The sequence below is a fragment of the Anguilla rostrata genome, chromosome 8 (assembly GCF_018555375.3).
Source record: "Anguilla rostrata isolate EN2019 chromosome 8, ASM1855537v3, whole genome shotgun sequence".
NCBI classification, from domain to species: domain Eukaryota; kingdom Metazoa; phylum Chordata; class Actinopteri; order Anguilliformes; family Anguillidae; genus Anguilla; species Anguilla rostrata.
The window spans coordinates 56,981,434-56,997,419 of record NC_057940.1 but is presented as its reverse complement, the minus strand read 5'-3'; the positions used below and the strand labels follow the sequence as shown (position 1 = coordinate 56,997,419).

Here is a 15,986-nt window from a genome sequence, read left to right as displayed (position 1 = left end):
ATTGAATAAAACATTTTTGTTTTCAGATTTTTTCATTGACATAAAACTATAGCCTTATGTACTGTGCAATTTTCCCCCAAAAAATATATTCTTTATAATAGAATAATTCAAACACATTTCTATTGATTTCATCATGGATGTCATATAAACATTATTCCCGATTCCTCTGTAAATAAAAATTGAATAAAACATTTTTTTTTCAGATTTTTTCATTGACATAAGACTATAGCCTCATGGACTTTGCAATTTTCCAAAAAAATAAATTTTACATAATAGAATAATTCAAACGCATTTTTATTCATTTATTTTATTATGGTTCTTATACAAATATAAGTCCCCGTTAATTTGTATCAAAAAATTTTATTTAAAAAATTCTGATTTATTTATGGACATAAGACTATAGCCTTATGTACTTTGCAATTCTCCAAAAAAAAAAAATTTTTCATAATAGAATAATCAAACACATTTCTATTTATTTATTGCATTGTGGTTGTTATACAAATATAATTCCTATTCATCTGTATAAAAAAATTTAATTAAAAAAAATCTGATTTATTTATGGACATAAGACTATAGCCTTATGTACTTTGCAATTTTCCAAATAAATAAATTTTACATAATAGAATAATTCAAACGCATTTTTATTCATTTATTTTATTATGGTTCTTATACAAATAAAAGTCCCCGTTAATTTTTATCAAAAAATTTTATTTAAAAAATTCAGATTTATTTATGGACATAGATCTATAGCCTTATGTACTTTGCAATTATCCAAAAAAATAAATTTAACATAATAGAATAATTCAAACACATTTCTATTTATTTATTGCATTGTGGTTGTTATAAAAATATAATTCCTATTCATCTGTATAAAAATAATTAATTTAAAAAAATCTGATTTTTTTATGGACATAAGACTATAGCCTTATGTACTTTGCAATTTTCCAAATAAATAAATTTTACATAATAGAATAATTCAAACACATTTCTATTTATTTATTGCATTGTGGTTGTTATACAAATATAATTCCTATTCTTCTGTATAAAAATATTTAATTTAAAAAAATCTGATTTTTTTATGGACATAAGACTATAGCCTTATGTACTTTGCATTCTGCAAAAAAAAAATTTTTTTCATAATAGAATAATCAAACACATTTCTATTTATTTATTGCATTGTGGTTGTTATACAAATATAATTGCTATTCATCTGTATAAAAAAAATTAATTAAAAAAAATGATTTTTTTATGGACATAAGACTATAGCCTTATGTACTTTGCAATTTTCCAAATAAATAATTTTACATAATAGAATAATTCAAACGCATTTTATTATTTATTCTATTTGGTTCTTATACAAATATAAGTCCCGTTAATTTGTATCAAAAATATTTATTAAAAAATTCTGATTTATTTATGGACATAAGACTATAGCCTTATGTACTTTGCAATTTCCAAAAAAATAATTTAACATAATAGAATAATTCAAACACATTTCTATTATTTATTGCATTTGGTTGTTATACAATATAATTCCTATTCTCTGTATAAAAAATTTAATTAAAAAAAATTGATTATTTATGGACATAAGACTATAGCCTTATGTACTTTGCAATTTCCAAAAATAAATTTTACATAATAGAATAATTCAAACACATTTTATTCATTTATTGATTATGGTTCTTATACAAATATAATTCCCATAATTTTATCAAAAAATTTATTTAAAAAATTCTGATTTATTTATGGACATAAGACTATAGCCTTATGTACTTTGCAATTTCCAAAAAATAAATTTAACATAATAGAATAATTCAAACCATTTCTATTTATTTATTGCATTGTGGTTGTTATACAAATATAATCCGTTCTTCTGTATCAAAAAAATTTAATTAAAAAAATCTGATTTATTTATGGACATAAGACTATAGCCTTAGTACTTTGCAATTCTCCAAAAATAAATTTACATAATAGAATAATTCAAACACATTTCTATTTATTTATTGCATTGTGGTTGTTATACAAATATAATTCCTATTCTTCTGTATAAAAAAATGTAATTAAAAAAAATCTGATATATTTATGGACGTAAGACTATAGCCTTATGTACTTTGCAATTTTCCAAAGAATTAGATTTTTCATAATTGAATAATTAAAACAAATTTTTATTCATTTATTTTATTATGGTTCTTATACAAATATAAGTCCCCGTTCATTTGTATCAAAAAATTTTATTTAAAAAATTCTGATTTATTTATGGACATAAGACTATAGCCTTATGTACTTTGCAATTCTCCAAAAAAAAAAAATTTTTCATAATAGAATAATCAAACACATTTCTATTTATTTATTGCATTGTGGTTGTTATACAAATATAATTCCTATTCATCTGTATAAAAAAAATTAATTAAAAAAAATCTGATTTTTTTATGGACATAAGACTATAGCCTTATGTACTTTGCAATTTTCCAAATAAATAAATTTTACATAATAGAATAATTCAAACGCATTTTTATTCATTTATTCTATTATGGTTCTTATACAAATATAAGTCCCTATTAATTTTGTATCAAAAAAATTTAATTAAAAAAATCTGATTCATTTATGTACATAAGACTATAGCCTTATGTACTTTGCAATTCTCCAAAAAAATAAATTAAACATAATAGAATAATTCAAACGCATTTTTATTCATTTTTTTTATTATGGTTCTTATACAAATATAAGTCCGTTAATTTTATCAAAAATTTAATTAAACAAATTCAGATTTATTTATGGACATTAGACTATAGCCTTATGTACTTTGCAATTCTCCAAAAAAATACATTTTACATAATAGAATAATTCAAACACATTTCTATTTATTTATTGCATTGTGGTTGTTATACAAATATAATTCCTATTCATCTGTATAAAAAAATTTAATTAAAAAAAATCTGATTCATTTATGTACATAAGACTATAGCCTTATGTACTTTGCAATTCTCCAAAAAAATAAATTTTACATAATAGAATAATTCAAACACATTTCTATTTATTTATTGCATTGTGGTTGTTATACAAATATAATTCCTATTCTTCTGTATAAAAAAATTTAATTAAAAAAAATCTGATATATTTATGGACGTAAGACTATAGCCTTATGTACTTTGCAATTTTCCAAAGAATTAGATTTTTCATAATAGAATAATTCAAACGCATTTTTATTCATTTATTTTATTATGGTTCTTATACAAATATAAGTCCCCATTAATTTGTATCAAAAAATTTTATTTAAAAAATTCAGATTTATTTATGGACATAAGACTATAGCCTTATGTACTTTGAAATTCTCCAAAAAAATAAATTTTACATAATAGAATAATTCAAACATTTCTATTTATTTATTGCATTGTGGTTCTTCTACAAATATAATTCCAATTCATCTGTATAAAAAAATTTAATTTAAAAAAATTCAGATTTATTTATGGACATTAGACTATAGCCTTATGTACTTTGCAATTCTCCAAAAAATAAATTTAACATAGAATAATTCAAACACATTTCTATTTATTTATTGCATTGTGGTTGTTATACAAATATAATTCCTATTTTCTGTATAAAAAAATTTAATTAAAAAATCTGATTTATTTATGGACATAAGAGTATAGCCTTATGTACTTTGCAATTTTCCAAATAAATAAATTTTACATAATAGAATAATTCAAACGCATTTTTATTCATTTATTTTATTATGGTTCTTATACAAATATAAGTCCCCGTTAATTTGTATCAAAAAATTTTATTTAAAAAATTCAGATTTATTTATGGACATAAGACTATAGCCTTATGTACTTTGCAATTTTCCAAATAAATACATTTTACATAATAGAATAATTCAAACGCATTTTTATTCATTTATTCTATTATGGTTCTTATACAAATATAAGTCCCCGTTAATTTTTATCAAAAAATTTTATTTAAAAAATTCAGATTTATTTATGGACATAAGACTATAGCCTTATGTACTTTGCAATTATCCAAAAAAATAAATTTAACATAATAGAATAATTCAAACACATTTCTATTTATTTATTGCATTGTGGTTGTTATACAAATATAATTCCTATTCTTCTGTATAAAAAAATTTAATTAAAAAAAATCTGATATATTTATGGACCTAAGAGTATAGCCTTATGTACTTTGCAATTTTCCAAATAAATAAATTTCAAATAATAGAATAATTCAAACGCATTTTTATTCATTTATTTTATTATGGTTCTTATACAAATATAAGTCCCCGTTAATTTTTATCAAAAAATTTTATTTAAAAAATTCAGATTTTTTTATGGACATAAGACTATAGCCTTATGTACTTTGAAATTCTCCAAAAAAATAAATTTTACATAATATAATAATTCAAACACATTTCTATTCATTTATTGCATTGTGGTTGTTATACAAATATAATTCCTATTCTTCTGTATAAAAAAATTTAATTAAAAAAAATCTGATATATTTATGGACGTAAGACTATAGCCTTATGTACTTTGCAATTTTCCAAAGAATTAGATTTTTCATAATTGAATAATTAAAACAAATTTTTATTCATTTATTTTATTATGGTTCTTATACAAATATAAGTCCCCATTAATTTGTATCAAAAAATTTTATTTAAAAAATTCTGATTTATTTATGGACATAAGACTATAGCCTTATGTACTTTGCAATTCTCCAAAAAAATAAATTTTACATAATCGAATAATTCAAACACATTTCTATTTATTTATTGCATTGTGGTTGTTATACAAATATAATTCCTATTCATCTGAATGAAAAAATTTAATTTAAAAAAATCTGATTTATTTATGGACATAAGACTATAGCCTTATGTACTTTGCCATTATCCAAAAAATAAATTTAACATAATAGAATAATTCAAACGCATTTTTATTCATTTTTTTTATTATGGTTCTAATACAAATATAAGTCCCCGTTAATTTGTATCAAAAAATTCAATTAAAAAAATTCAGATTTATTTATGGACATTAGACTATAGCCTTATGTACTTTGCAATTCTCCAAAAAAATAAATTTTACATAATAGAATAATTCAAACACATTTCTATTTATTTATTGCATTGTGGTTGTTATACAAATATAATTCCTATTCATCTGTATAAAAAAATTTAATTAAAAAAAATCTGATTCATTTATGTACATAAGACTATAGCCTTATGTACTTTGCAATTCTCCAAAAAAATAAATTAAACATAATAGAATAATTCAAACGCATTTTTATTCATTTTTTTTATTATGGTTCTTATACAAATATAAGTCCCCGTTAATTTTTATCAAAAAATTTAATTAAAAAAATTCAGATTTATTTATGGACATTAGACTATAGCCTTATGTGCTTTGCAATTCTCCAAAAAAATAAATTTTACATAATAGAATAATTCAAACACATTTCTATTTATTTATTGCATTGTGGTTGTTATACAAATATAATTCCTATTCATCTGTATAAAAAAATTTAATTAAAAAAAATCTGATTCATTTATGTACATAAGACTATAGCCTTATGTACTTTGCAATTCTCCAAAAAAATAAATTTTACATAATAGAATAATTCAAACACATTTCTATTTATTTATTGCATTGTGGTTGTTATACAAATATAATTCCTATTCTTCTGTATAAAAAAATTTAATTTAAAAAAATTTGATTTATTTATGGACATAAGACTATAGCCTTATGTACTTTGCAATTTTCCAAATAAATACATTTTACATAATAGAATAATTCAAACGCATTTTTATTCATTTATTCTATTATGGTTCTTATACAAATATAAGTCCCCATTAATTTGTATCAAAAAATTTTATTTAAAAAATTCAGATTTATTTATGGACATAAGACTATAGCCTTATGTACTTTGAAATTCTCCAAAAAAATAAATTTTACATAATAGAATAATTCAAACATTTCTATTTATTTATTGCATTGTGGTTCCTCTACAAATATAATTCCAATTCATCTGTATAAAAAAATTTAATTTAAAAAAATCTGATTTATTTATGGACATAAGAGTATAGCCTTATGTACTTTGCAATTCTCCAAAAAAATAAATTTAACATAGAATAATTCAAACACATTTCTATTTATTTATTGCATTGTGGTTGTTATACAAATATAATTCCTATTTTTCTGTATAAAAAAATTTAATTAAAAAAAATCTGATTTATTTATGGACATAAGAGTATAGCCTTATGTACTTTGCAATTTTCCAAATAAATAAATTTCAAATAATAGAATAATTCAAACGCATTTTTATTCATTTATTTTATTATGGTTCTTATACAAATATAAGTCCCCGTTAATTTTTATCAAAAAATTTTATTAAAAAAATTCAGATTTATTTATGGACATAAGACTATAGCCTTATGTACTTTGCAATTTTCCAAATAAATACATTTTACATAATAGAATAATTCAAACGCATTTTTATTCATTTATTCTATTATGGTTCTTATACAAATATAAGTCTCCGTTAATTTTTATCAAAAAATTTTATTTAAAAAATTCAGATTTATTTATGGACATAAGACTATAGACTTTTGTACTTTGCAATTATCCAAAAAAATAAATTTAACATAATAGAATAATTCAAACACATTTCTATTTATTTATTGCATTGTGGTTGTTATACAAATGTAATTCCTATTCTTCTGTTAAAAAATTTAATTAAAAAAATCTGATATATTTATGGACCTAAGTATAGCCTTATGTACTTTGCAATTTTCCAAATAAATAAATTTCAAATAATAGAATAATTCAAAGCATTTTTATTCATTTATTTTATTATGGTTCTTATTCAAATATAAGTCCCCATTAATTTGTATCAAAAAAATTTATTTAAAAAATTCGGATTTATTTATGGACATAAGACTATAGCCTTATGTACTTTGCAATTTTCCATAAAAATAAATTTAACATAATAGAATAGTTCAAACACATTTCTATTTATTTATTGCATTGTGGTGGTTATACAAATATAATTCCTATTCTTCTGTATAAAAAAATTTAATTTAAAAAAATTCAGATTTATTTATGTACATAAGACTATAGCCTTATGTACTTTGAAATTTTCCAAAGAATTAGATTTTTCATAATTGAATAATTAAAACACATTTCTATTTGTTTATTGCATTGTGGTTGTTATACAAATATAATTCCTATTCATCTGTATAAAAAAATTTAATTTAAAAAAATCTGATTTATTTATGGACATAAGACCATAGCCTTATGTATTTAGTAATTTTTCACAAATAATACATTTTTCATTATAGAATAATTCAAACACATTTTCATTCTTTTATTTCACCATGGTTGTTATATAAACATAATTCTTCATCCAACTGTATCATAATTTTACATTTTTTAGACGGTGTTTAGCATCTCTGTTTATTAAAAACAACAGGATTCTTAAAAGACAACACAGGGAAGCACGGACAGTGTTATGATGATAGACTGCCATGTCTTGTGAAGGACATAATATTTTTCAGTGCTTGGCTTTTACGTCAGTAAACTTTTGTTGCGTTCATAACTCTACCCCCTCCCCTACCCTTTCCTCTCCTCTGTCACAGATAGCATCATTAGCATGATTTTATTGTATTTTGAAGTTAAAAATCCTTCATAGTATGCCTTCAAGCTCAAAATAATAATAATAATGATAATGAAAAAAGAAAAATAATCTAAATATCATCATTTCATTACAAGAAAGACAAAGACAGGAGATTGAAGCAATTTAATATGTAAAATGAATTTAGAATAAAAACACCATATATAAGGCTATAGTGTCACATACAAAAACTGAAAAAAAACTTCAAATCAAAATCAATGAATACTGATTATTGCCTTAAGCATCGTTTTTCCTTAATCCTGTGTTGCAAGTTCCCCAACCACAGCTTGAAACCTCCAATAGAAGCTTTGTAACTTGTAGCTAAAGTTTTTTTCCTGCTATGAACTATGATGATGCAGACAGTGTTGATGATAGATATCGAAGAAAGTAATACATGGCAACCTTTTCTAAGCAGGCATTGGTGGACTGCAGTGTAAACCATACATTTGCTTGCTGGCTCTGTGTCGTGATTGGTCCAGTGCTGATTACATCATATGTGCATGATTGCCACAAACAGGACAAGGGTTGTCTGACAACAACTAGTTTGAACCAGTTTTCAGATGCTGGGCTCACATGAGCCAAAAAAAAAAAATTAATTAATTAAAAAAAAAACTTAATTCATTTATTTATTTATTTTACAATAGCTGTGTTTATTAAAAAGACAACAGGATCCTCAACATTATAAGAAAACCACAGAAACACAAGGAAGCAAGGACAGTGCCACAGCGAAAGAGAGCCGTGTCGCGTGAGGCTCTGGACACAGCGTTTCAGTGCGTGGCTTACACATCAGGGTATGACATCATCACTCCACCCCCTCCCCTCCACTCCAAGGCATTCTGGAGACACCCGAGGACAAAGGGCGCAAGTCAAAGGTCACAGTCCTCAAAGCTCACCCTTTATTGGTTTCAAGGCCTTATGCATGTTCTCGATCACTGTTAGGAGAGAAGGGAGGTGAAACTGGGTTATCTTCACCGGTGATGAACACAATGAGCTGCACCCAAATGAAGTTCTCTTTAGCCCTTTCTCCTTTCGAACCCACACATCTTTGTGCAATCCTATAGCTGTACTTACACAGGCCAATGTCAGAGGGCTCGTAGGCGTACATGCGGTTCGAATATCGCCCTGTGATGTCAGCTCTGACCGTCATGGAAGGATCTGGAAAGAGAGAGAGGAAAGTGGAGAGAAGGAGGGAGGAGGAGCAGGATAAAGGATAAAGCAGAAGGTAGAGATGAATATTCCTTTGGAAATTATGCTGGAGCCAAAACTTCAGGAAGTGACTGGTTGACCCGTGAAGGGACCTTCAGATTTGATTAGGTCCTGCTGATTACAACTGATCGTGACATCACAATCAGTATTATCATATTATATCCCACAATTCCCAGGGGTTTCACTTACCGACAAACAGGATCCTGGGTACATACTGACCGTCGGGATAGAGATGATTATCCGTGGTTTCAAACTGTCACAAGAGCAGAAATATGAAATATGAAAAAATAAAATAAATTTAAAAAATACATTCTGACATCTCTAATCCACTTCAGTTAAGATGATTAAACTACCAGTTAGTCTAGTTAGTTAGTTAGTTAGTTATCCCATCCTACTATGGCTCACAGACATACCACAAGATTGAGAAGGATGAAGTGCTTGTCTGCCAAACTCTGGAGCTTTGCACTGTTGGCAAAGGCCTTCAGAAGAGCTGCACACACACACACACACACACACACAATCCAGTCAGTGCGTGTGAAAATTCAGACATTTATACTGTGTGCCAGGTTGTAACACACCAAACAGAGACTGGATGTTTGCTAATCCTTCAGTTTAGACTGACGGCCTTCAAACCCTTGTTTTATTACTTCACTACTGGTAAAGGAAAGAAAATGGGGATTATGGGTAGTGAGAATTCAGAAATAAAACTATCAAAACCAATTTTAACATTTGAATGACACAAGGAAATCATATCATATATAATATCATAACTCCTTTCACACTAGTTGTACTTATTGTTGATTTGGACAATTAGTTTAACAGCTGATATTTTACTCCTAAATAACTGCTTATAGTCCTGAGCACACACAAAGGTGCACCAGCATGATGTCAGGAGCCTCATCTGGGCGGCAGTGTAGTATAATGGGTAAGGAGCTGGTCTTGTAACCTAAAGGTCACAGGTTCGATTCCTGAGTAGGACACTGCCGTTGTACCCTTGAGCTAGGTACTTAACCTACATTGCTTCAGATAAGAGTGTCTGCTAAAAGCCTGTAATGTAATGTAATCTAAACAACTGTGCAGATTTCAACCTAAAGTATTGCGTACGCACAAAAGAAGAAAAGTGAATATCTTATTTATAAAACCGTGCGTACACTGAACTGTATGCAAGTTCCTCTTTAGAAACCACAATCAACTTTAAATTGTGCTTACGTACACCGACCTAGAATCCCGCCCCATTGGCTCCCACAAGGAGTCATAAACGGCCAACGGTATGCCCCTGGTGAATGTGATATGCATATGAATCAGCTCGCCATTCCAGTGCGTTCTCACAGAGGGTAAGATGCTCATTACAGAGGGAGAGGTCAGGCGGGGCTACGTTGTTTTGTGAACATAATAGTTGTGGGCAAAACCAATTAAAGAAAATTAGTAGCAGCATGTCACTGCACCCGAAACATTTCAGAAACGTAACAGACGTGGTGCTGTGAACTTACACGTTATAAAGTTCCCACGGTAACCTTTAGACTACCATTGCCAGGAATTAATAATCGCTGCGTTTAATTGAGGCACGGCACGGAAACTGTGATGAGATATTATTCAAAATATGATACAACACATAAACACTTAACTGTCTGATTACGTGGAAATTTATACCTCACCTTAGCAGCAGTTTCATGGACATGGACTCAAAACACAGACATGGCATTCACATGAACACCTCCCTGGTTCAGCCCCTCACCATCAAATTGAAATCGCATTCTTGGACCATGGATTCAGCATTCGATGGATTTTCAGGACACAGGACCTCTCTTGCTAACCACAGCACTACCCTGCCACCCTATCTTATATAAACATAAAACATGGCTGCCTAATTCACATTCTAGCACCTCAATATCTATACTAACTACAATATATTACATTACAGGCATTACTGAAGCAATGCAGGTTAAGTACCTCACTTAAGGGTACAACAGCAGTGTCCTACCTGGGAATTGAACCCGTCACCTTTAGGTTACAAGACCTTACCAATCATCCTACACATTGAGTAGTTACTTTGAGTATAAATACTCAAAGCAATATGATGCCAGGCTCACCTAGGCTGTGTGGACAGTCCTCCAGGTGAAAGATGACCATCAGGGGCTTGTTGCTGTGGAAACGGAGCAGCGTGTGTTAGTCTGATATCAGCATGTGCTCTCACGGGAACACGCGTGCACGCGCACATGCATTGAGAGTTCTAGAACACCGCACCTGGTTTTGGCGTTGTACAGCGCTTCTTCATAGGTCTGGGCCCAGATCAGCTGGTCGCCCCAACCTGGAGACGAGAAAGCCAATCGGGTCATGTGACTTGGGGCTAAATAAACTTATTTCAGAAAAGTGATTTCTTCTTCTCAGATTTTTTCTGAGACTTCTCAGCTATAGCGCAATTCTGTGGGCTGCTGGGTCTAAACCTGAGATTTTAAACTCCGGCTAAAAGAATTCAGGTCGCCACACGGGGGCGCTAGCATGATTCCAAGGGCCCTGACTGACAGGGGCCCTCAAAAGTATTAGAGAACAGGATGTTCTGCAGTGGTGGGGCCCAATGTGAGATAATTTCATGGGGCCCAAAATCCCGGCTGGCGTCCCAGTGGACACACTGATCTGACAGCGCCAGTAAAGGAAAATGGCGGTTCTACACCAGACCAGCATTCATCACAATATAAACATGCAATAAATTACAATGATTAAAATACTAGCATGTGCATAAAATAATGTTACTTTGTCACAGGACAGTTTTTCCTTCTACTCTGGGTTTATGTTTTATCTAAAAATGTAAAATGTGATTATATGGTAATAGAAAATAAATATTCTTTTAAAAAAGGAGGGGGGGGGGGGGGAATTCTACTTTTTAAAGAGCCTCCTAGTTTCAGACTCCCCTGGGGGTCCCAAGCTCCCAATGCAGGGAACCCCAGGAACACACAGAGAGGGGTGGGGCTTAAAAAGGTGAACGAGTGCCTGACCTCTGGAGAGAGTTTGGGGAACGCGCTTTTTCTTTTCCTTTTCCTTTTCCTTTTCCTTTTCCTTTTCGTTTTTCCTCTCCGGTTTCCCCAGCGAAGCCGCCACGACCGCCAGGATCAGGCACACGGACAGAAGCAGCTTGTTCATGTTCGCCGTGCGCTGATTAGAGACGCAGAAAACAAGCAAAGGTTACGACACAGAGTCCGGTTTTTTTCTGTGACATCATCGTACGTTTAAACAGGCTTTTTAAAAAAAATTAGAGTCAGGAAACGGTGCTCTGCGCTGTTCAGATGTGCTCGACACATTGCTGGGAAAGAGACCCGAACACCCGAATGCAGCGCACAGCATCGTGTCCATTTCCTCTGACGTCACCGCAGGCTAAACACTGAGAGAACTGTGGTGGCTCGTACAATGGCTGAAGATAACATTCATTTGGCTGTGGAAGCCAATTTCCACCACACACAAAAACGTTGGCTTAATTGCAACTATATTTCTCACAACTGCGACTTTATTTCTTAGAATTATTACTTTTTTCTTGCAATTTCACACAGAAAAGACACAGAATGAAAGTGAACAAATGCAGTGTATTGCTCCTCCAGTTTCATTTAACTTCAATTGCATAACTCCTTCTTTAAAGGGAATACCAGCTCATATCCAGGCAAAATCCAATCCTACTGTGGCAAAAAGCAGGCTTCCATATTTGGCCGGGACAGGTGTCCAAAAAATACTGCAAAGCTGGTTTTTACGACAAATGCAATAAACCAGGACCACAGGGAGTTCCAGAAGAGAGCAGACTGCAACGCTGTGAGGTATTTCCTACTAACCTTGCCAAACTCAACCACAACACAATAAAGTTATTTAGAGATATTAAGAACTCACCGTTATGAACCAAAATATAAATAAACTTCTAACATCTCAAAAGTAACATCATATATACAAGGAGAAATGCTGTGTAAGTGATAGAGCTAACCCCTCAGGGTAAATGACAATTCACCAGCAGCACAGAGACCCAGCTATACTGGTCATTCAGGAACGGAGATGAGGGGAGATCTTTGCCCCCCCCCCCCTTTCTATAGCCCTACCTGTTCTCAGAGCCACCTGTTTCTTCCCTCTGGTGATAAAGTCTGGGTCCTGTTCGTATTGCTCTCCCTGGCACTGCACCTGTCCTACTTATACACCTGTTCACCTGCTGGCCACACCCCCTTTTCTCTGCTGGAATGCAAGTGCTGAGGGGCAACTCCAGAACCTTCTTAAGCCCCCCTACCCCCCACCCCCTTCCCCTGACCTCCCCACCAGGCATATTTACACTCCACCCCCCTGCATTCAGTATCAGGATTGATTTTAACCCTTTAAGGAGTAAGATCACAAATGTGTGATTAGAATGTTGTTGACTGAACATTCTGATGTTGATGTAACAATCACTACTGGCTACTGAAAGCAGTGGAATTCTAGAACACTGATCGAGAATTCTGAAGAAAACGTTCCAATAAATAAATAAATAAATAAATATAAATGAATAAATAAATAAATAAATAAATAAATAAATAAATAAATAAATAAATAAATAAATAAATAAATAAATCCTCCACTTCAAAGGGCTAAACTCAGTGGCAAAAACCCTAGGCTTTGCAATGTTTGAATCAAAATGTAAACTGTGAGTAGTGCAGGAGCTTACCTGCTCCTTCCTGGCTCTCCTCCAAGGACAGGTAAGCCGCAGGCCAGGTCCTCACTGCTGATTAGTTGATTTGTGATTGGCTGAGAGGGCAGATGTGTCAGATCGTCACGTTTCATTTTTGAGGTTTTTCTTGACACGCTGGGGTTGACAGTGATGACACACCTAACTCAACACTGCAGCTCAGAGCTGTCCATACAAATACATTAATATTCATATTATTTTATAAGAACGCAAATTACTGGGTAGTCCTTTGCTTACAAAAAAAAAAAAAAAAACTCTTTTACTCTCCACTTTTTGTCCTCCGGCTGAATGTTTGCGGAGGGTGTGGCCGAACGGAAGGCAGCTCTGACGTGCGCCCTCACGCACCCACGTGCCCCGGAGCAGTGATCCGGCACGGCCTGCCGCCGGGCGGTTAGTCCTGAGCGGGAAGCCAGTCCGTTACCATGGGTACAGCCGTAACAGGGAGCCGGAGAGCTTAGCATCTTAGCATCCCATACTTATGACTTAGTATCTCAAAATGAAGATTTAGTACCTTAATTATGACTTAGTATATCATAATAAAGCCATTTTTTTTTGGACCTTTTTTACCTTTTTACCTTTTACCTTCTGTTTGCACTGTTACCTTCTATTTGCACTGTACTTGGGAGACCACAGGCTCACTTCTCGTTGAACTTGTACCTGTGCAATGTACAATGACAATAAAGTTTGAATTGAATTGAACTTTGACGACAGGCCAAACAGATCCTGGTGAGCACAGACTTCTCTACTGTCGCGATTTGATCTTTGCACTGGGTAATCACCACTACTTCAAGCTGCTCTCTCTCTCTCTCCCACGTCCCGCCTGTTCGCCCCATACAGACCATCGCATTGTGGACGAAACCCCCGCCCCCACCTGTGTAGCCCTACGGATTTGGTTACCGAGGCGGCAACGAATCAATGCCCGCATTGTCGAGGACTCAATCGAGAGACCGAGCCTCCACAGCTTGTGCGCTTGAGACTGAATGAACCCCCTCTTTCACTTCACAACAAACCTGGCGGTGCTTCAGGAGATGCACCATGAGAGCGGTTGTGTTTTTTTATAGCTGTGTTAAAGCATGACGTTACACGTCTGTCGGCAATGAAGAGAGACGACGCCATAACAAAAGCAAAATGGAACAAAAACAGATGAAAAATGGTGGTGAGCAACCCCAGTCCTGGAGGGGGGCGCTGTGTCTGCAAGTACAACTCTAGTCCTGGAATGGGGCACCGAGTTTACAGGTTTGACTCCAGTCCTGGAGGGGGCGCTGTGTCTGCAAGTACAACTCTAGTCCTGGAATGGGGCACCGAGTTTACAGGTTTGACTCCAGTCCTGGAGGGGGCGCTGTGTCTGTTGGTTTGACTCCAATCCTGGTGGGGGCGCTGTGTCTGCAAGTTTTCTTCTCAATCAACTGCCAGTTCAGACCTTGCAAACTTGGTGATATAGACCAAATCAATGTAAATCAGGCATTTGAAATGCGCCAAAAACTTTCAGATGCACCAGCGCTCCAGGGCTGGAGTTAAACCTGCAGACACAGCGCCCCCTCCAGGACTGGAGTTAAACCAACAGACACAGCGCAGTTCCGCACTCCCCGTTGAGCACTCTGATTACCCGTACAAGCCACCATGCACACGTGCGAATGCAAGGCCAAGCAACGTACTGAGGCATTTGCCGTTTGAACAGGAAGCCCTGCTTCTCAAACAGGAAGTGCTTCTCTGAACCCTGCCAGAATAGCATGTTTGTCCAGGCTATATTAATGAGTCACTCCCCCTAAATCTCTGAAGTTTTAGTTTATTTTAGCGTGCATCTCAGAGGACTTGTTGACATAGCCCTACCATCGTTGGAGAAAGCCTGTGGAAGTATAATTATTAGCATACTAGCCTCAGGCACAACTTTCTAATGTTCTTCCCTTTCCTGCAGGAAAGATGCAGCTGTTAATTCAGCAAGAATGGAGGTGTGGTCACAGTAAACATATCGGTACCAGCCACAGAACACTAAAAACCCAGCTAGCACAGAATGTTCTCACAACGTTACTGGGATGTTCTGCCCATGTTATTGCACTGCCACTGCATGGCAGCGGCGTTGCTGGGATGTTCTGCTCGTGTTATTGCACTACCACTGCATGGCAGCAGCGTTGCTGGGATGTTCTGCCCGTGTTATTGCACTGCCACTGCATGGCAGCAGCGTTGTGAGGCCGTTTTGCGTTAGCAGGGTACCCCAAAAAGAGTTTTAGCGCATAACTGATAAAAAGTCAAAACGTACTGGAATATGGATTTTGGATCAGCTTCATGCTTTTTGGTCAGGATACTGAGAAGGGAAGGCTGATCCCAGATCAGCCATAGTGTGGAGTGAAAGTACCACAGCCTCAGGAGCAGCGGAAGGCTGAGGTGTCCTTAATGACTAACCGCCCCCCATCATCCCCCCCCCACCCCCCAC

General features: G+C 33.0%; 1 protein-coding gene across 1 annotated transcript; it reads right to left on the bottom strand.

The window, feature by feature from the left end:
* Positions 1-7,773: 7,773 nt before the first annotated feature.
* LOC135262265 (anterior gradient protein 2 homolog) lies at positions 7,774-13,023 on the bottom strand. Its single transcript, XM_064349249.1, has 8 exons — positions 12,942-13,023; positions 11,862-12,018; positions 11,113-11,176; positions 10,959-11,011; positions 9,282-9,358; positions 9,058-9,121; positions 8,734-8,817; positions 7,774-8,594 (listed from the first exon to the last, which is right to left on the bottom strand). Exons 2-8 carry the CDS (start codon positions 12,004-12,006, stop codon positions 8,545-8,547), a joined length of 537 nt encoding a protein of 178 aa, XP_064205319.1. The 5' UTR covers positions 12,007-12,018; positions 12,942-13,023; the 3' UTR covers positions 7,774-8,544.
* Positions 13,024-15,986: the final 2,963 nt, after the last annotated feature.

Excerpts from the sequence above, each read along its gene's own strand:
- LOC135262265 (XM_064349249.1), bottom strand. The coding sequence starts at position 12,006 with ATGAACAAGCTGCTTCTGTCCGTGTGCCTGATCCTGGCGGTCGTGGCG. Across the intron at positions 11,177-11,861 it reads TCCCCAAACTCTCTCCAGAG|GTTGGGGCGACCAGCTGATC; the intron begins GTCAGGCACTCG and ends TCTCGTCTCCAG. Across the intron at positions 8,818-9,057 it reads ACCCAGGATCCTGTTTGTCG|ATCCTTCCATGACGGTCAGA; the intron begins GTAAGTGAAACC and ends CTCTCTTTCCAG.